General features: G+C 39.8%; 1 protein-coding gene across 1 annotated transcript; it reads right to left on the reverse strand.

Annotated features, from left to right (window-relative positions):
- Window positions 1-6,587: 6,587 nt before the first annotated feature.
- LOC126722567 (protein NRT1/ PTR FAMILY 5.10-like) lies at window positions 6,588-22,640 on the reverse strand. The gene is made up of 4 exons (XM_050425717.1): window positions 22,304-22,640; window positions 21,936-22,153; window positions 14,357-14,898; window positions 6,588-7,391 (listed from the first exon to the last, which is right to left on the reverse strand). The coding sequence occupies exons 1-4, from the start codon at window positions 22,419-22,421 to the stop codon at window positions 6,599-6,601; spliced, it is 1,671 nt and encodes a 556-aa protein (XP_050281674.1). The 5' UTR covers window positions 22,422-22,640; the 3' UTR covers window positions 6,588-6,598.
- Between the last annotated feature and the right edge of the window lie 18 nt (window positions 22,641-22,658).

Raw genomic sequence — 22,658 nt, forward strand, 5'->3', positions numbered from 1 at the left:
TCAAGTAGTCAATCTCAATTATAGAAATGAACATATATGACCCCCCACAAGAGAATGATTACAATTCATAGAAGCTTTTCATTTGGCTTCTGCATAATTCATTACAATTGATCCTTTTTGGATAATACAACTCTTTTTGAGATCTGTGTTTGAAATTTTTTATATTTCAGCATTGAGAGTTAGCCTTTGGCTTTTTGAGCACCATACATTTCAATTCAAAAGTCGTTTTCCCTTTTTTCTAGTCAAATACTAGTATGTGCGACAGGTTTTTGCAGCTCTTAATCTCTTTTTCATTATGAGATTTACATTTGGTGATTTTTGTAGCAAAAAAATAAAAATAAAGGTGGGAAGATATATAGGCACAAATCTATGCAAGTATCAAGACCATCAAGACTATTGACCAATCATTCATGACAAGCTTAAAGATCTATTTACAACAATCACATATAGATTTCAAGATTTCTCCCACAAAGATTAATGTGCATACAGAACAAGCTAGGCTCGTAAATGCACTACGCCATTAGTATGAAGGTACTATGCCAAACTCACATGTGATACACATAAAACAAGTGATCAAACTTTTTGAAGATTTTTCAATTTTTATGGTTTTTGAATTTTTGAACACACTCACAAACAGAACAAAAAAAGTAAGATCAATAACAACAAGTAAAAGCAAAAATTGTAAAAGAAACATGCTATAAACAGAAAGTAATGCATGATATGATGCATGAACCTATGATCCTAAGCATTGGAAGTATTGATGCATGGACATAGGAGATAATCATGCATGAGTACCCCTCTTTACCCACATGTCATGTGCGTTTAGAGTGATATTCCTATAGGATTGGGTACGTGAATAGTGACCTTCAAACCTGCTGTTGAAGTTTGTCAAATATGTGATGAATGCCTCAATCATCTTCATTACATCCATCACACCGGAATCTCCATTTTGACTTCTTGGTTGCCCAACAGCCCAGTTCCTCTTGTCATCTCTTGGTCTCCTTGACCTTTGATCCCTATCATTATTCAATGCTCTCAGCATATGACAATTAGGTCTGGTGTGTCCTTGAAGTCCACAATGATGGCAAACATGGTTCGTTCTCGAACCTCTTTGTGTTTTTGGAGGTGATCTCCATTTGGTTTCAGACCTGACCGTTGATTGGTTGCGAGGCTTATTCAACACTCGTTGGTCAGTCATATTCTTCTTCTTCTCCACATTTGCTTTCTCAACAATAGGGACAACTCCTTTTGGTTCTTTGACCTTCACAAACTTTACTTCCTTGGTTACCATGACACCCGAACTACTTTCTCCAGTATATCCCAACCCGATTTTGTCGGAGAAAGATTTTTTAGAAGAGATGACATCATCAAGCTTCTTGATAGAGACTCGATCTACATTGGTATTTGCTTGAACCACCTCAAGCTTAAGAAATTTCACCTTTGCGTAATGTAACGACCCAAGGAAAAAGTTAGCCACATCTGCGCTATATTAATAAAGTCTAGTTCAACCCAGTAAATACCCAATGTGGGACTCATCACACATTCACACACATCACACAATCAATCAAATTGGGACATCACAATCTCCCCCACTTAAATCCCTAAAGTCCTCATTAGGGCCTACTTTGTGGGGTAGTGTCTCTGAGACCACATGGGGTTACTTGGCCGGGTCTGATACCATATGTAACGACCCAAGGAAAAGCGCTAGCCATATCTACGCTATACCTCAAAAGGACTAGTCACAATTGAAGCTCCTTGTAATTGTTAATAAAGTCTAGTTCAACCCAGTAAATACCCGATGTGAGACTCATCACACACCCACACACATCACACAATCAATCAAATTAGGGCATCACATGTAAGCCTCGGTTAGCTCACCATTCAACGTTTCAATCTCACACTTGGCCTCCTTATATCTCACTAGAAGACTTCTATAGTCCTCTGCTTTCTTCATCTTTTTCACAACTATCTTGGCCACCCTTGCATACTCTCCTAACTTCTCAAGGAGTGAATTGTAGCTCTCTTGAAGACCAGATGTATCTTCATCTTCTTCAGCATCCGATTCTTCTACAATTCCCATGGATTCGTCATCACTATGTTCTCCAAGCTCTTCAACAAGCTTACTCAAATCCTCTGAAGACTCAACATGAGCAATTGTCATAAAAGTGGAGTAATTCCCTTCTCCATCACAGCTTTCATCCGAATCAGAGTTGGAGGAATCCGAGTCACTAAGAGTGGTGGCATATGCCTTGCCCTTCGATCTCAAATAGTTAGGACATTCCCTTTTGAAATGGCCATGTCCATTACATTCAAAACAAGTGACACCTTGGGTAGATTAGGACTCCTTTCCTTCTCTCTTCTTGAAGTCCTTCTTCTCCTTTTCGGTACTCATGAATTTCCCTTTATCACCAAATTTCCCACTGTTCTTGAACTTCAGGAATTTGCAGAAATTCTTTGCAAGGTAGGCAACATCCTTTTCGACTACATCCTCATCCGATGAGTCGTGTGCTTCTGCTCTTTCATTTATAGTCTTAAGAGCAAGGGACTTGCTCTTTCTTTGATTAGGTAATGAAAGCTCATAAGTCTGAAGAGAACCTGTACGGCTCCAGGACCCCAGAGCCTTTTGGGCCTTAGGCCCAAGTTGAACGGTATGTCCCACGGATCCTGATGCTCATGTCAGATAAACTGGGCTTAAGATCCACCAAGGCCACGGAGGCAAAATCCCACAGTGTTATGTCAGGTCCAAAGCCTATTAGGCTGGTCTTCGAAAAAGGTACTTATCACCTCGTTGCAGTGAGGTTGCCCGGCGTGTCCATCTCCTATGCACATGGGTGCATGGGAAGGTCCTACCTTGGATGCTCGGCGACTCCTTGGCAAATGCTGCCACCGAACATCATCCCTCCCCGAGAGTAGGAATCAGTCCCAATGCCATTCACACCACACTCCCAACTAAACATCCACTTAGCGATAACAATATTGGACCACCATTTCCACTAGCCTTAACAGTAATCATGATTTTCCCACTAATTTTGAACTATAAATAGACGAAGCCAAGGAGAGGAAAGGGTTGTTGAAGTTCTGAAAGGAGAGCCGTAAATCAAGATCAAGAGCTACAAAGAGTGAGGGGAAAGCAGTCTAGTGGTTGTAGGAATATTGGTGGGCCTCTAAGTTAGAATCACCCAGAGTAGGAAAACCAAAACCCACATTATAAGTATATTGTAAGCCCAAGAGCGAGACTGACCCATTAAGCTTGTTCGAGGCGTGCATAGAACCAATCAGCTCTTAGACTTTGATGTCATCAAGGTCCCTGCTCTCCTCAATTGCAGTCACCTTTGCACGGAAGCTCTTCGGCAATGAACGAAGGATCTTCCTCACAACTTTTGAGTCCTTCTTTTTCTCCCTCAAATTGAACTTACTGATAACCACTTTATTCAACTTGCTATAGAAAGAGTCAAAAGACTCATCCTCGCCCATTCTCAGCTTCTCATACCGAGTAGTCAACATCTGCAACTTGGTGTCTTTAACTTTTTTCGTTCTCTCATATATGATCTCCAATATCTGCCATGCCTCCTTGGCAATGGTAATGTGAGATATCCGATGGAACTCATCTGAAGACACACCACCAAACCTCCTTAGTGACATTTTTACTTCGCATTTTGCTACCAATGAAACTATTATAATCAACCCTAAATCATTAACTCTAAACAGGCTACTTTGTAATAGCCCTAGCAAACCTTTAATTCACTAACCATGCAAAATGCCTTTTCTTTCATGTTAGACCCATGAAGTTAAATGTCATTCGAGTCGCACTGCATACTTTTAGGTAGTATCACTCAATTAGCCCATGCTCTCCTATGTCTGGACAAAGTAGCAAAGGGAATTGTGTGGGTCCAAATACCCCAAGGTAATGGTAAATGGTCGACACAATTAATTTATAGAATATGAGCTAATAGTTTTCAATAGGGGAAAACTAGGTTGACAATCAGGTTAAAAGAGCTAACAAACACAAATTGGAACTAATATGAATTAGCTTTTATTATTCTCTTCATCTTGGCCGAGGTATAGGATCATACAATGGATTACACCTGTGTGTGTGTGTGTGTGTATTTTTCTAGATCTTTTCTAGATCCCCTTCTTAGGGATCTAGATCCCCTTCTTAGGTGGAGGAGGGTCTTATTTATACTAGTGATCCCTCCCTTCAGTAGTGGGATGGTGTGGTGAAGATTAAGAGATAATGTGCGTGTGTGTGTGTGTGTGTGTGTGTGTATTTTTCTAGATCTTTTCTAGATCCCCTTCTTAGGGATCTAGATCCCCTTCTTAGGTGGAGGAGGGTCTTATTTATACTAGTGATCCCTCCCTTCAGTAGTGGGATGGTGTGGTGAAGATTAAGAGATAATGTGTGTGTGTGTGTGTGTGTATTTTTCTAGATCTTTTCTAGATCCCCTTCTTAGGGATCTAGATCCCCTTCTTAGGTGGAGGAGGGTCTTATTTATACTAGTGATCCCTCCCTTCAGTAGTGGGATGGTGTGGTGAAGATTAAGAGATAATGTGTGTGTGTGTGTGTGTGTGTGTGTGTGTGTGTGTGTGTGTGTGTGTGTGTGTGTATTTTTCTAGATCTTTTCTAGATCCCCTTCTTAGGTGGAGGAGGGTCTTATTTATACTAGTGATCCCTCCCTTCAGTAGTGGGATGGTGTGGTGAAGATTAAGAGATAATGTGTGTGTGTGTGTGTGTGTATTTTTCTAGATCTTTTCTAGATCCCCTTCTTAGGTGGAGGAGGGTCTTATTTATACTAGTGATCCCTCCCTTCAGTAGTGGGATGGTGTGGTGAAGATTAAGAGATAATTGTCCCATTAAGTGTCTCTTCCACCTTTTAGGGAGGCAAGTGGATTGTTGGGTGAGAAGCATGTGTGTTGCTATGTATTTTTCTAGATCCCCTTCTTAGGTGGAGGAGGGTCTTATTTATACTAGTGATCCCTCCCTTCAGTAGTGGGATGGTTTGGTGAAGATTAAGAGATAATTGTCCCATTAAGTGTCTCTTCCACCTTTTAGGGAGGCAAGTGGATTGTTGGGTGAGAAGTATTGCTTGGGTTGGTTATTCAATAATAAATGTAGCCCTTGGTAGGTGGGAACACCTTTTAATGCAGAGGCCACAATTGTTAAATTTAGGTGTTATTTATTCTGGTTTGCTGGGTGTATTTCTATTGGATTGTGGCCCTCCCCTAGTTCTTCCATGGTTTGCTTAAGTTTTCGGTCGTGTACCATTGTTTTGAATCTCCTTGGTAGGTGTTAGACTACAACAAAGACCATCATTGGGCTAGGATCCGTGGTCTCACCCTATCATAGTGCTCGGTTAGCCCCCCTGTTGGTACATTAGGTTAGGCTCACTACAGTACCTATAGTACTTCACTACAGTTGCTTGGAGTCAGCAACATTAACCGCTAGAAGGAGAATCGCAAATTCCAAACCAAAATTTTTATTAATCTATATTAAGCCTTCTACAAGAGTGGATTATTTGACCTTAATATGGATTCCCAATTAGATCATTAAAGGGGGAAAAAAAATCATAATGGGACTATACATACAAAAAAAAAAAATATATATATATATATATATATATATATCAAATCCTCCTAATAACATCAATTAGCATCAAGCTGTGAGTCAGGAATAAAAATTTTGCACCTTTAGCCTTTTCACAAGCTTATATAAAATGTTGACTTTCTTAAGAGCATTTGGGTCATATTTATATTTTAATAAAGTTTCAACCTATGACATCTGCTTCTAATAATTATGCTCTTTATCATAAGATCAAGACACAGATCGATTTTTTTTGCGTAAGCAGAGATTGAACCTTATATCTCTTATTCAACCATTAGAGACTTTATCAGTTGAATTAACTTGAAACCACTTGCATCCAATTCATGCGCTGACTATTCATAAGATAGTTAACATTGCATATAAGATGTCATGTATGGGAATTTCTTCCAAGGAAAGATATTAGAAAAAATATTAAAGTATTGGAGAAAGTTCAACTTGGTCTCTCAACCATTGATTGTGTCAATTATTCACTCAACTTTCCAAAACAGTACAATGTCAAGGGTGAGAAAAACTAAGGATCAATTGACATTGGAAGTTAAGGGCCTAAATTAACTTAATTAGTGATTGAGAGACCAAATTGAACTACTAAGAACTTGAAATTTGACACGTTTTATCAACTTTTACAAATTTATCATTCAAGGTAAATAGGCTATAGATAAGAAAAAATCTAAATCAACCAATTTGGAGCAACATTTAAATTCAAAATAGGTTTAGCCTATCCAAGCCCATTACAAATGTATCCTCACAAAACTATACCCAAACTTTAAAAATTCATGACCTTGAAAGTTGAAAGGGAAAGGAACCAACATATTATGTCTTAGTACATTATCATTTTCCTTCCACTTGTTTCTTTTCTTTTTTTTCTTTTTTCTTTTTTTTTTTTTTTTCTCTTTTTCAATGATTTTCTTCTTTTTCACTTTAATTTAACAAATAACATAGAGCATTCACATGCCTAAATACAATTTAAACTTACTTACAACAAAGTGACTGAATTTAAATTTAAATTGTACTTGGCCTATTATAAATATAAGATTTTGCAAAATACAAGTAGGCAGTAAATGCAACTGCACTAATTCCAGCAAGTAGCCAATAAAAATAGTCAAGATGTGCCTGATTAAGATTATCAGCAAACCAACTATCTTTTCCATCCCCGCCAGTCACCTTCTCAATGACAGAGACAAGAAAGCTGCTTAAAAAATTCCCGACCCCCAAAATACTATGATAGAGGGCAAGACCAACACTTCTTAATTCACTTGGGACCTGATCATAGAAGAATTCTTGTAGCCCAACAATGGTCAAAACATCAGCAATTCCAGACAAAACATATTGAGGAAGAAGCCACCACACACTCATTGGAATAGTCACATCTGGCATATCAACCAACCCATATTCTTTAGCAGTTTTGAGCCTTTTTATTTCAACTTGAGCTGCAACTACCATGCAAATGATAGATAAAAGCATCCCAGTTCCAATTCTCTGTAGCATTGTGATTCCAAAAGGTTTAGTGGTGATAGCTCTTGCTATAGGAACAAAAATACGATCATATAAAGGAATGAAAAAAACAATGGCCAGGCCGATAAAGAATTGCAGTGAAGCAGCTGGTATCTCAAAGCCAGGAAAAATTGTTCTATCAAGAGTAGCCCCTTGCTTGGTAAAGAAAGTTGAGGTTTGTGCAAACACAATAGCATAACCTAAGCTCGTAGCCCAAATTGGAATAAGCCTAAGAACGGCCTTTGCTTCTTCAACATCACTAATAGTACATACCTTGCCTTGCAAGGCTTTGTTAAGGAACCTGTCACATTAGTGGATCCAAATCATTCTATAAAAGGAGATTAGATCTAAAAAAGGAATTAAAACTTGTTTTCTTGATCTGAAAGAAGAGCAAGACTTGTTCATTATTAGTTGGGAAACAAGTGGTATGACTGTTTTTTAATTAGTAATATATCAAAATTCTGATACTTTTCTAGAAAATTGTCTATAAGTCCCAAGCTAATTCAGTGGAGCATAGGTAAAATAAATGGTTTACGCAGCAAACTAGCTCTAGCGAATTGGTCAAGTTAATTGTGTTCAAGTTCGATGTTTTCGGGTTTAGGTAAGATTGGGTTTAAGTCAACAATGGGTTGTACTATATGTGTTGCAAAACCTATAAGATATAACCCTTATACATTCTTTTTAGGATCAGGTCAATCTAGTTTGACCTTTTTTTTCACATGCAAATAATAATAATAATAATTAAAAATGAAATTTGATCAAATTGACTGTCTTCTTTTCAATACAAATAAGTGAATAAATAATAAAAACACTCTTTAAGTAAAAGTTAAAATAAAACACATTTTTTTATGAGAATACACAAAATTTTAAGTGTACATAGTCTGTGGTTCACTAAATTGAAGTCTTCAAGGCTCCACTATGTTAAGAAAGAATCTATAAGTGTTCCTAACAAGAAAAGAGCTTAAAATAGAAAGGAAAAAAAAAAAAAAACAAGAAGTGAAACTGCCAAAACATTTTTTCACAGGATCAAAGAGCCAAAGTAAGCGAAAGTTTTTCCTTTGAAAATAAAAAGAGTTCACCCATGTGACTTGCAGATCGACCCGAACAGATATTTCAGCAAGTCTGGATTTGGGTCAACCCAATTTTTTTAGGGGTACAAAAGCCATACTAATACCAATATTTTTCTTTTGGGCTTATTAATTAAGTCCAAGTCTAATTTTATTATGTCTAGTCGAAACCCATAAATAAGCTTTTGGATTAAATATGTTTATTACATGTTAGAATAAGGTTTTAATTTTCTTCTCCAAGTATTATCTCTTCAACAAGTTAACCTCCTATCTAACACAGAAAAACCTTTCTCTCCCCTGGTAGGAGTCCCTTCTCTCTCTCTATGGTAAGAGCTATCTTCCTCCCTTAGGGCTCTTTCTTTTGGCAGCGCCGCCAACCACAGGTGGTGGCCAAACCTCAGTCAACTAGGATGGAGCAAACAATACTAGATAGCCTCCAAAATCTACAACTCACTAAGGAAGAAGAAGAAGACATTCAGATCACAAACCAGAGTAGACCAGAAATCTCAGAGGAATGTGCGCTAAGTCTCTTTGGTAGGCTACAAGTCAACAAGCAGCAAAACCAACGTGCTTTGAAGAGCACACTAAGATCGGCATGGAAGATGGGCTCAGACCTCAGAATCGTTGAGGTGGGTAACGGCATTCTCCAATTCAAATTCAGCTCTAAGTATCAGATGGAATGGGTGGAAAAAAATGGCCCTTGGAATTTCGATAACAACCCACTACTTCTCCGGCGATGGAATAAGGGACTGACTGCAGCAAACATGGAGTTTACACACTCACCTTTTTGGGTCCAAATTTGGGGATTGCCATTTGAGCATATGTCAGAAGACACTGGGAAAGACATAGGAAGCAAGCTGGGAAGGTATGTGGAGACCGACACAAGATCTTGGCATTCTAACCAGGCTAAGTTTATGAAGGTTTGGGTAGAGCTGATGGTGGACAAGCCTCAGTGAAGAGGTGGGTACATCACAAGTCTGGAAGGAACAAGGCTGTGGGTCACCTTCAAATATGAGAGGCTGCCTATAATATGTTTTTATTGTGGAAAGATTGGTCATGATGCTAGACATTGTACAGTACCAATAGATGCACAAAGTCAAGAACTCCAGTATGGTGATTGGCTTAGGGCCAACGACACATAAAGGAAACAATGAAAGAAGCAATGAAAGAGGCAAACCCCGAAATGATAGTAGCAACCATTCGAATGGGACGGCAGGAATGGAACGGTCACAGACGCCAACGGAGGAAACAAGGGAAACGTTGATGAAGTCCAGTGAAGGTGGTCGCACTGATGGTGCAGATCACAAGATGGAAAAAGCAGAAAATTGGGTGGCTCAAGGTGATTTGGACAAGTCAGGAAACCAGATGGATGGACAGATGCCTAGATGGGACAACTCCGAAAAAGCTGAACCTGATATGTAGATAGGAAGTAACGCCGGTGACTCGCAGAAAATGCTGACATACGGGTTAAAGAAAAAGGAAAAAGCCATTAGAGATGCAAGTTCAGTGATGGGCCAACAAAAGCAAAAAAGAAAGGAAAAGGGGGAAGTGACAAGCCCAATAAAGCCCAAGACCGATTTTCATGATGTTGGCATCATTGGTCATTTAGACTTCGGCCCAAGCTGCAATGGACAGAAGAGAGGTAAGGGCAGGCTGAAAAAATTGGCTAGGGAGCCAGGCCCACGGGGTGAAAGCTCTATAATGGACCAGGAGAGTGCAGTGGGGACTAAAAGAATGGGAAAGATAGAAATACTGGAGGCAGAGGAGAATAGAGTGAATAAAAAGGTCTGTGAGGCAGAGGAAGTACCAACGAAGAATGGGAATTCTTTGACTGGATCGGCGGTGGCTGCTAGGCAGCACTGCCGGGGGCCATGAGTAACTTTGCCTGGAACTGCCGGGGGCTTGGGAACCCCCGGACAATGAATGCGTTGCTGGAATTTGTGCGACGCTTAGATCCCAAAATCGTATTCTTATAGGAGACGAGGATGAAAATCGCAAGGTTGAAGAGAGTGAAGTTTAAAATCGATTATGCGAATGGCTTCTATGTTCAGAAGGAAGGAAAAGGAGGAGGCTTAGCGTTATTTTGGAGAAAGGAGGTAGACTAAAAAATCAAAAGCTACTCACAGCACCATATCGATGCTGTAGTAACAGAGGCAAGTTCAGGCTTTAAGTGGAGATTGACTGGGTTCTATGGGCATCCAGAGACACATCGAAGAAAGGAATCATGGAATTTTCTAGCCACTCTAAACAATCAATTTCAGCTCCCGTGGTTATGCTTGGAAGACTTTAATGAGATTCTGTTAGCGGAGGAAAAACTAGGGGGCCTTACACGGCCTCAACAGCAAATGGATAGCTTTCGGTGTGCAGTTAATAGATGTGGCTTCAAAGATATGGGATATAGTGGGCTGGCCTTCACATGATGTAACCAACAAGAGGATGAGAGTAGAATTTATCTGAGACTTGACCGAGCTTTTGCAACGATGGATTGGCTTAATCACTTCCAAAGAACCAAAGTTCACCATTTAACAGACACAGCGTCTGATCACTGCCCACTGTTACTCTCGGAATCAGATGCAGTTAGTCTTCGGCGAAAGCGTAGATTTCATATTGAGGCAATGTGGACAAGAAGAGCTGATTGTGAGGAGGCAATCGATGAGGCATGGAGTGGCAGCCTTGTGTCACAAAGTCCAGCAGGCATTGTTGAAGGGCTTAGGTGTTGTGAGGCTGCCTTGGCAAGCTGGAGTAGTGAGGTGTATGGCAACATCCCCAAAAAGATCCAGGAAAAAAAGAAGCTTCTAACTGAATTAACCAAAAGAGATAAAGATGGGTAGCATGGGAAGGAAATAAACAAGCTTAGAAAGGAGATTAATGAGCTGTTAGATAGTGAAGAAACCTGGTGGTCACAAAGATCACGTGTCCAGTGGTTGAGTGAAGGGGATCACAACACTAGATACTTTCATAATCGTGCCTCCGAGTGACGTAAAAAGAATACAATCACTGGAATTTGGAATGAAAATGAGCAATGGTGCGAGGATAGGAGTAGTATTGCAGCTACAGCATTATCCTACTTTGGGGATATATACACTTCATCACTTCCTAGCCGAATTGAGGAGGTGACCCACCTTATCCCAGCCAAGGTAACTGCAGACATGAATGAAAGCCTCATCAAAGAATTCATAGCCTAGGAAATTCAAACAGCTCTTTTTCAGATGCATCCAACAAAAGCGCCCGGACCAGACGGTATGTCAGCTATTTTCTATCAGAAATATTGGAAAATTGTTGGGGCTGATGTAACAAACATGGTGCTAAATGTGCTTAACTCTAACATGTCCATAGCTGATATCAATAAAACCAACATAGCCCTTGTGCCAAAAATTAAACACCCAACCAGAATGAAGGAATTTCGCCCTATTAGTTTGAGTAACGTTGTCTATAAGCTTATATCGAAAGCACTTGCTAATCGACTTAAATCTATTCTGCCCCAGATAATATCAGAAAATCAGAGTGCTTTTTTGTCTGAAAAGCTAATAACTGATAATGTTCTTGTAGCCTTTGAACTAATGCATTATTTAGATCACAAAAAGGTGGGAAAGGAGAGCTTTATGGCGGTCAAGCTCAACATGAGCAAAGCGTATGATAGGGTTGAATGGAATTTTGTGGAAGGGATTATGAAAAGATTGGGTTTTCATGAAAAGTGGGTTGGCTGGATTATGAAATGTGTAACCACTGTTTCATACTCTGTGCTAATAAATGGGGAAGCACATGGATGCATTGTGCCATCAAGAGGGCTCCGACAAGGTGATCTACTCTCATCCTATCTTTTTTTGCTATGTACTGAGGCTTTTTCGGCTCTTATTGCTGATGCTAACAACTCTCATGAGCTCAATGGAATCTCCATATGCAGGGGTTGCCCCAAAGTCACTCATTTGTTCTTTGCGGACAACAGCCCCCTTTTTTGTAAGGCGGAAAGACAAGAGGGTCACAAACTTGTTGAGCTTCTTCAGCAATATGAGGCAGCATCAGGACAGAAAATTAATGCAGATAAGTCCTCGGTATTTTTCAGCCAAAACACTCCACACGAAACAAGGTGTGAAATGCTGGACATCTTGGGGCCGATGCAAGATACGAGACATGGCAAGTATCTTGGCTTACCATCAGTTATTGGAAAGTCCAAGAACCAAGTTTTTGCAGAAATAAAAGAGAAAGTACACAAAAAGCTCTCCGGGTGGAAAGAAAAGATACTCTCTATGGGTGGTAAGGAAATTCTAATTAAGGCGGTGGCACAAGCAATCCCAACATATTCAATAAGTTGTTTTCAATTACCGAAGGGGTTATGTGAGGAATTAGAGGGGATGATGAGGAATTTTCGGTGGGGTCAAAAAGAGGAGGAAGCAAAAATGGCTTGGGTAGGGTGGAAGAAAATGTGTAAATCAAAGGCTCAAGGTGGTATGGGGTTTCATAATCTCCAAGCTTTTAATTTAGCTATGCTAGCAAAGCAAGCTTGGAGACTACTCACAAACCCATCAACTCTAGTTGCCCGAATTTATAGAGCTAAGTACTACCCGAGTTGTGATATTATGGGAGCAAAGTTAGGGAGTAGCCCCTCGTATGCTTGGCGAAGTATTTACAATGGTTTGGAAGTCATAAGGCGTGGTACTAGATGGAGAGTTAGAAATGGAAAGCTGATACACATATGGGAGAATAAATGGCTCCCCACCCCAACCACACACAAGGTATGTTCCCCTCAACTTGACTTTGATGACTTCCCCATGGTCTCCTCCTTAATTGATGTTGACACGAAAAGATGGAAAGCAGGCCTGATTAGAGCCACATTTTTACCCTTTGAAGCTGAAACTATCCTCAGCATTCCGTTGAGCTATAGCCTCCCTGATGACAGTATTGTGTGGATTGGTAACAAACGAGGAGTTTTTTCTGTCAAAAGCGCTTACTATGTGGCGCTACCGGTAGTGGAAAAGACTGAGACTGGTGAGAGCTCATATGGAGATTTCAGAACTCCCTTGTGGAAGAAGATGTGGCAACTTAAGCTTCCGCCAAAAGTCAGAATTTTTGCTTGGCGAGCATGTATGAATGGCCTCCCAACTATGCTGAATTTGGGAAGAAGGGGAGTTAACACTGATGACTTATGCCCCCTTTGTGGAAAAGAAATGGAAAGCACCATCCATGCATTACTCTTGTGTGGAATGGTCAGAGAGGTATGGTGGAACTGGCAAACCTACCCAGTGAATATAATGGCCGAAAACCATGACTTGGTGGAGGTGGCTTTGCACATTCTCCAGGCTGGCATGCCAAATGACCAAGAGGTGTTCTTCATAACTGCTTGGTCAGTATGGTATAGCAGAAATCAAGCAGTCCATGATGGGCAATGCTTGCCTTCCTCACAAATCTGGGGGTATGCCAAAAGTTCGCTGGGAGAGTATAATGGGGACATGGCTGCCTGCTTCTTAAAGCAACAGGCTCCTAATGTGGGATGGGCAGCACCCCCTCCTGAAGTGTGCAAAATTAATGTGGACGGAGCAACGTCTGAGAATGGTATGTTGTCTAGTGTGGGCGTGATTATCAGAGACTGCAGGGGTGTTGTTGCAGCAAGAGGAAGGCTGTTACCTGCCTGCTACACTGTGGAAGTAACTGAAGCTTACGCTATTGAGGAAGGGATAAAGCTAGCATGTGAGTTGCAGCTGTCTACAATAATACTTGAATCTGATTCAGCTATAGCTGTCCAAGCACTGAATTCTAGATCTTTTGGTGCTGATTTTGGTATTATCCGACAAGGAGCTCTCACCATGCTATCGTCCTTTAGGAGCTGGAGTGTGAAACATCTGAAAAGGGAATACAATAGAGCAGCGCACAATATAGCTCAAATCACCAGGAGCACAGAGATATCTCAAACGTGGTTTGGATGTTCTCCACCTATAATTCAGAATGTACTGCTTATTGATAGGTCCAAATGTTAAGTCTGGGTAGTCAATAGGTAGTTTGTAATCTTTGTCTCTGTTGTACTTCAATTTCGTGATCAATGAATACCAATCAAGGTTCAAAAAAAAAAAACAAGTTAACCTCCTGAACCCTTTATATCGTATTTGTATACAAATTTTCTATTTTTTTTTTTTTGGGACAAGAAATACAATATTAAACAGGTAGTAAGTCTTTAAAATAAAACTGAATATTATTGCTCTCTTACTTGAATTGTTCAGAGTTATGCTGTGGCAAGGTTCTGCAAGCTTCCTCTTCAATAGCTATTTCTGATGGTTTAGCCCGCCGATTCTTAATTGCGGTAACAAACACTTGACCGATTCTCACAAATGGGCTTTTCACCTCTTTGACACTATATCGATAAGTTCTAGCACCAAGCAAGAAGACACCTAAGGCAATGACCATTGCAACACACGGGATTCCAAATCCTAGACCCCAACTAAGGTTTTCTTGTACATAGGTTAGGATCAATATTGCCACAGAATTACTTGCACATAGTCCAAAATACCACCAATTGAAGAATGAGCTTTTGGCTTGGCATTCCACCGGATCTTCTCCATCAAACTGGTCAGCTCCAAAAGCTTGAACGCAAGGCTTATGTCCACCTTGCCCAACTGCTACTAGATATAGAGAGATGAAGAATAAATTCACTTGGAGCTCGGAAGAAGCTAATGTAACTTTGTTTTTGCCCACGTAATTAGAGGTACTGATAGAAGGAAGCATAGCTGACAGAGTCAGCAAGCCTAGTCCCTGTGATTAATCCCAATCTAAGTCATGGTTAGTTAAAAAAAAAAAAAAAACGCCTAAGTTTAAAATATAATGCCGAAATATTTAATCTTTAGTTTGGGAAGATTTGGTTTTGAAAGCTGATGCTATCCTGTCATAAAACCATGTGTTGTTTGAAAAACCTTTTGTTTCTATGAAAATGTACTAATAATCTCTAGCAGAGTTCTTGTATGCAAAGGCTTTTGACATTTTTGAGGAAGAGGACTGAGTCAACTTTGGCAATACTCTCCATTTTGTTCCTTTCTTTGGTAAAGGTGGGCAGTTCTTACATGGGTTGGGATTATATGAGTGCATCAACTACGCCGGACACTAGGATGCAAACATATATCCATATCCTAACATGATCGGTGCACATGGGTAGAGTCATGAATTTTTGTTTGGAAAGCCAAGTTGCAACACTAATATATTTATTAAGATAACCCCACACACACATATATACAAATGTTTTTTTTTATTATTATATACACACATTTTTTTATTTGATAGGTTATATATATACACACACCAAAAAAAAAAAAAACTTAGTATTTTCAATCACAATTATGTTTGATAGCAATTTTTCATAAAATAAAATTCATTTTTACCATTTTTATAGTAAAATTATTAAAAAGTTTCATTTTTTATACAAATTATTAAATTTTATACTAAAGTAAAATAATCTTTCAACTGAACTAATAAAATTTTCAAAAACATAAATGATCTAAAACTTGGAAGAAGAAGTTAAGCTCCAAATATATTTGAAACTATCTTGCTTTAATCCATTATGTGGCAACTAAAGAGACATTTCATGTGTAGTTTTAGTGACAATATTTTTTTAATGAGTCAATGACTTGTTAATTGTCACATGACAGATTGAAAAAGATATAGATTCAAACATGTTTGGTGCAAAACTTTATTAAATATTTAACAGATATAAGATTATATTTTACAATAAAAAAATATAATTGCGAAAAATAATGTTATGTCTTTATAACTATTAAACCAATTATTTTTTTTAAAAGTATCATTACACTAAATCAAAATTTTGGGAGTGTAGTTTCAGCTCTCTATGCTAGGGTTTTCTCCCAGCCGTAGAGTTCTCTCTCTCGTGTTTCACGAGCCTTCCCTCCCTTGACCTAGGTCTAAGGGTATTGCTTTTTCCTTTCATTCTTTTGTGATCTCAGTAGTATGGCAGATGATGTGGCTGAGGGTTGGGTAATATGAAACTAACGTCTGATGAAGAGGAGATTATCCCTATCTCCGATGAAGGCAGAGTGCAGGCTATGGAGAGTTGTAGCTTGAGTCTTATTGGGAAGTTTTTAACATGTAAACCATTCAATAAACGTGCAGCAAAGACTACATTGAGAAGGGCATGGGGATTGGAGAACAGTTTACAGATTATTGAGGTGGGTCCGAATCTCTTCCAATTCAAGTTTAAAACAGAGTTTGATATGGCACGTATTCTACAAGATGGTCCTTGGTCATTCGACAATCAATTATTATTGCTTCAAAGATGGTAGAAGGGGATGACAGTAGGGAATATCTAATTGGAGTATGCTTCTCTATGGATTCAAATATGGGGTGCACCATTCGATATGGTTTCCCCTCAAGTTGCAAGGGAAGTTGGTAATAGAATTGGTAGAGTTGAAGAAGTTGAAGGGCAGCGATGACAAGATGAGTTGAATTATTTTATGAGAGTTAAAGTTGTTGTGCCGATTGGGAAGCCGCTGCGGAGAGGAGGTTTCATTGCTGGTTCAGATGGGGCTCGCAGTTGGGTAACGTTTAAGTATGAACATTTACCTCTGTTCTGCCATTATTGTGGTCTGTTAGGGCACGATGTAAAGCATTGTGCATTGCATTTTGCTGTTAGTAAGAATAGTGGGGAGGTGGATTATTAATATGGGGAGTCTTTAAGAGCTTTGGGAGGGCGTCCACGTTCTTTCCCATCAAGAAATAACTATGGTAGGGCTGGGGCTGTGAAAGAACAAACGTTAGGGGAGTCTACAAATTACAGTCCAGTGCAAGGGACTTTTCTAGCGACGGGTGTGGAAGATACAAACCCTAGTAAACAAGTTGAAGTTGAATCCAAGAATCTAGGGGAACTACCTACTTTCCAGGAAGATGCTAACGTGGAGTTGGGCGGAACAAACGACGTGCAGGATGGAAATTCTTTACAGCTGGTTTCAGATCCAGTTTGTGAAGGTACTGATGTGGAGCTGATGAGAGAAGTGACAGGGCAGCCAGCTGGGGTTGATTTTATTGAGGTGGCAACGGGTAAAACTAAGGAAGTCGGGCTTGGAGTTGAAGCTAGTGGACTGGATCAGAGGTTGGAGATGGTTGGGCCTAGTTTTGTAAAGCCCAAATCCACTTGGACAAGGTTTAACCGAATGGACTCTGGGGTTGGAGGAATGTCTAAAGCTTTGCAACTGCCTACCCGTGGAAAAAGAAGCAGTGTTTCTACTAGGGAGGAAGAGCTATGTGACCATTCTGATTTTAGGGAGCCTAAGCATGGAAAGGTTGGAGATGGAGATGTTGTTGAAACTATTTTATCGGCAGGGGTGGAGAGCCACCCTTGCCGGGAGCAATGAGGATCCTAAGTTGGAACTGCCAAGGGCTTGGGAACCCTTGGACAGGTCGTAGCCTTCACAAATTAGTGAGGGAACAAACCCCCATGGTGTGTTTTCTTATGGAGACACGGTTGGATACAGGGATTTTAATAATCTTTACGGTGACTTGCCTTTTCAAAATAAAATAATTGTTAAGCATCCAGATGCTGGTGGTGGATTAGCTTTTTTATGGAAGAATGATATTAGGTTTTTATGGTTGGCCAGAGACACAACAAAAACATAAGTCTTGGCAATTGTTGGAATATTTGAAGACTTTTGTGGAGGGTCCATGGTTATGCTTTGGAGACTTCAATGCTATACTCCATTCTTCAGAAAAACAAAGCATAAGGAAGCCACATAACTCCCAAATTAATGAGTTTCGGGAGGCCTTGGAGAGTTGTCAATTAGAAGATCTTGGTTACAAAGGATATCATTTTACTTGGACTAACAAGAGACCGGATGATGCAAATACTAAATTAAGACTTGATAGAGCTGTGGCAACAAAGGGGTGGATTGAGAAGTTTCAGGTCAATAATGTAGTGCACCTTCTTCCTCATGCTTCAGACCATCTTCCTATTGCTATCCAGGTTCAAAAATTCAGACAGAAACATCGTAGAGCTGATCGGGGTTTTAAGTTTGAAGAATGTTGGTTGTTGTGGGATGACTGTGAGACTCGGGTTTAGCAAGCATGGAGTTTGGCAGGAAGTGGGGCTTCAAGTTTGGCAGATGTGCATGCAAAAATTAGGGCATGTGGTGATGAATTAAAGGCATGGGGAGACACAAGGACTAGACCTGAGGAGGAAGAAATTAAATCCCTTCAGAATCGACTTGATAGAATTAATAGAGCTGTCACTACTGATGAAAGTAAGATGGAGTATTTGGCAATTAGTAAACAATTGGATGATCTCTTGTTGAAACAGGAGATTTATTGGGCACAGAGATCTAGGGTTGCATGGTTGAAACATGGGGATCAAAATACTAAATTTTTCCACTCAAAAGCCTCACAACGACGGCGACGGACTCATATAAAGGGTATCATGAACTCATACTAAATTTTGATAATCTTTTTTTTGCAAGATCATGTCATTAAATGGAGTGTTTAAGTACAGTGTCGGCCAGAGTAACTACAGACATGCAGGAGATGCTTTCTGGGGATTTTACTGCTGATGAAATCAAGGAAGCTGTATTTCAGATGAGACCAACAAAGGCACCTGGCCTTGATGGTATGAATGCCTTGTTTTATCAAAAATTCAAGCATATTGTAGGTGATGATGTAGTGAACGCTATGTTAGATTTTTTGAATAATGGGGTTATGTTACCGATTTTAAATCATACCAATATTGTGCTTATCCCTAGAGTGAAGAATCCTGAGAAAATGTCTGAATTTAGACCTATTAGCCTCTGTAATGTCATTTATAAGGTTATCTCTAAAGTCCTTGCCAATAGACTGAAACAAGTGCTTCCTGATATTATTTCTCCCACTCAGAGTACTTTTGTGCCAAGTAGACTTATTACAGATAATGTTATTGTGGCATATGAGGTTTTGCATTCCATGCATGCTAGGAAGAAGGGTAAAACAGGTGCTTTGGTTTTAAAGCTGGATGTCAGCAAAGCATATGATCGAGTGGAATGGCTATTCTTACAGGGCATTATGCAAAAGTTGGGTTTTCCAGAAAAATGGATTGAGAGAGTGATGACCTATGTTACCACCACATCATTCTCTATTCTACTTAATGGAAAGCCTTCTGGGAATGTGACTCCGTCTAGGGGAATCCGCCAGGGAGACCCTCTCTCACCGTACTTATTTCTGTTATGTGCAGAGGGATTTACATCTTTGTTGGCAAAAGCAGAACCTAATGGCAAAATTCATGGCGCTTCCATTTGTAAAGGGGCACCGAAAGTTCCTAACTTATTGTTTGGAGATAATTCTCTCTTATTCTACAGGGCAACTTAAAATGAAGTGGAGGTTCTAAGATGCTTCAGACTTATGCTAATGCGTCAGGCCAGTGCATAAACTTGGAAAAGTCCTCGGTCTTTTATAGCAGCAATACTTCAGCCAGTCAGAAGCAAGGCATTCTGAGGACTTTGGGAGTGCAGGAAGTGAACCGATTTGAGTCCTATTTAGGGCTGCCTACCTTAGTAGGGAGAACAAAGTATCATACGTTCTCATACTTGAAGGATAGGATATGGAAAAAGTTGCAGGGGTGGAAGGGAAAGATGTTGTCTAAGGCCGGTAAGGAAATTCTGATTAAAGCAGTTGCTCAATCCATTCCTACTTACACTATGAGTGTTTTCCAACTCCCTTTGAAACTTTGTGATGAGCTGGATGCAATGTGTGCTAAGTTTTGGTGAGGACAGGTGGGGAATGAAAGGAAAATTCATTGGAAGAGGTGGGAAAAATTGACGCTATCAAAGAGGGAGGGAGGAATGGGATTTAGGGATCTAAAGGCCTTTAATTTAGCAATGCTAGCTAAACAAGGGTGGAGGTTTCTGCATGATAATAATTCTTTGGTGTTCCAATGCCTCAAAGCTAGATATTTTCCAAGAACTTCTCTCTTTGCTGCTAAGGAGTTGCCAAATTGCTCTTTTGTTTGGAAGAGTATTGTGGCTGCTTTTCCTATTTTGAAGTCTGGATGTTGCTGGAGAGTTGGGAATGGCCACTCAATACAGATTCTAGGGGATAAATGGATACCAAATTATCCAACAAATGGACCTCTAAATCTAGTGGAAGATGAAGTTCGTGAGGCGACTGTTGCTGAATTAATTGACCAAGACTTGCATGCATGGAGTGCTGATTTTATCATGGATATGTTTGAAAAAGAAGATGCATAAGCTATTTGTAGAATATAGTTCAGCCGAAGACATGTGGAGGACTGTATGATTTGGATGCACCAAAGGAAGGGGATTTTTATTGTAAAATCCGCTTACAAGGTGGCTAGGACAGTGTTGAGCGAAGGAAGGGTAACTGAGAGTTCTCGGGGTTGTGCTGGAAAGGAGGTTTGGCCTGCAATTTGGAAGCTTAGAATTCCCAACAAAATAAAGGTGTTTGGGTGGAGAGCTTGTAATGAAATATTACCAACAAAATTGAATCTGTCTAAGAGAAAGATTATTGCAGATGCGATGTGCCCAATTTGCTTGAGGTTTCCGGAATCAGTTGTCCATGTGCTTTGGGAATGTGGTGCGGCTAGAGATGTGTGGCGGGTAGCTTAAAAATTCTGCAGAAAGGTGGGTCAGGTATGGTGGATATGCTTCAATTAATGGAATACTTAATGGAGCGGGTAGAGTCTCATGATATGGAGGTTGTGCTAGTTCAAGCATGGCTGATTTGGAATCAAAGAAATCGGGTTGTGCATGGGGGTAAGTTTCATGATCCAGGCTAGTTGAATAATCGGGCAACAGAGTTTTTGGAGGAGTTTCGGATTGCTTCTGTACTAATGGGACCATCACATGGAGGGCAAGCTTCTCGGGACACCTGGCAGCCCCCTCCTCCTTCGATCTTCAAGCTTAACTTTGATGCAGCTCTGTTTTCGGCTCTTAACAGTTTAGGTTTTGGTGTAGTTATTTGGAATGAAAAAGGTGAGGTTATGGCAGCCATGGCAGCAAAGGGTCCTGAGGTATCTTCTAGTGAGGAGGCTGAGTTTCTTGCATGTCGGAAAGCTATTGAATTTGCCATTGATGCTGGCTTTTCTCAACTTGTCATTGAAGGGGATAATTCTTCTGTCATGAAAACTGTTTCAGCTTTGCAGGATGATTTTTCTTTGCTTGGGAATGTTGTTGGGGATATTCATCATTTGGTTAGGAACTTACAATGGGTTACGATTGAATGTACTAGGCGTGGGGGGAATAGAGTTGCTCATGAGTTAGCTCATTTTGCTAGAAACATTAGTCAAGATTTGTATTGGATGGAAGATGTTCCTCCAATAGTTAGGGAAGCTTTGTACCAAGATGCTGATTTTTCTAATTAATTAAATGACATGTTTCCGTATCAAAAAAAAAAAAAAAAAATTTGGGAGTGTCAACTCTTATTTTTTAGACTAAATTTTAAAAATATTAAAATAATTTTTTTTTTTAAATTCAAAATGGGGGGCCATGGCCCCCATCCTTCCACGTAGCTACGCCCCTGTCGGTGCACTAATGTGGACACAAACCATGTCCTTCTTACATAGCCTTTGTGGAAAAGTCGAGACCAGGACAATAGTTGTTTGAGGTTTGCTACAGGAATTATTTGGAAAACAGGTGCCTATGCACTTGTGCTGCCTATGAGATCTTTGCAACTTGCTAGTTTTTCTGCTATGAAATTGATACTTTTCTCCCACTTTTCACCTAAAATTTCTCATATTTTCTCTCCTTCATTTTTCATACTCTCTATTTTCACCATCAAACATAGCCTAAGGAGGAAGAGAGAGATATACGCACCAGAATGTAAATGCAAGAAGCAATAATAATGGTGCGGTAGCGCCCCAGATAAGAATCAGCTACGAATGCTCCTAAAAGAGGAAGCAACGATGCCGTTCCTGACCAAGTGTTGACGTTCTCGGCTGCAGTGGCTGTTGATTGTCCCAGCTGCTCAGTCAAGTACATGACCAGGTTGCAGCTAATCCCATAATATGCAAACCTCTCCGCCACTTCCACACCTAATATATAATAATAATAATATAAACCATCATATTCATACATAATACTATTTTTATGCCCAAAAACACAAAAAGAGATGATCATCACATTTCTTAATTATTTGAGAGATTTTTCACTTTGTTGAATTGATTTGGGTGAGACTTTCCTACCTATGATGAAACATGCAGACCTCCAACATCCGGAATTGGATCTGAGGACTCGCTGGCCTTTGTAGTCAACGACAGCATTTGCAACTGTGTCTAATAGCAGTGGCGTTTCAATGGACATTTAACTTTCTCCTTTCTTAAACCACACGACAAAGTTAACAACCTCACACAACCCCACTTTGAAATTTGAGAGTTTTTTTTTTTTTTTTAGTAAACGAAATTTGAGAGTTAAGTTGAAAGGGAGAGAGCTAAAGTGTTGCTTCTATCTACACTTCTTACTCCGACAATCATTGTACTTGGTTGGTCGCTTTGCTGTACAGCAATTCCTCTTGCAAATAAAAAATAAAATAAAAAAAAT

The sequence above is a fragment of the Quercus robur genome, chromosome 4, assembly GCF_932294415.1.
Source record: "Quercus robur chromosome 4, dhQueRobu3.1, whole genome shotgun sequence".
NCBI classification, from domain to species: domain Eukaryota; kingdom Viridiplantae; phylum Streptophyta; class Magnoliopsida; order Fagales; family Fagaceae; genus Quercus; species Quercus robur.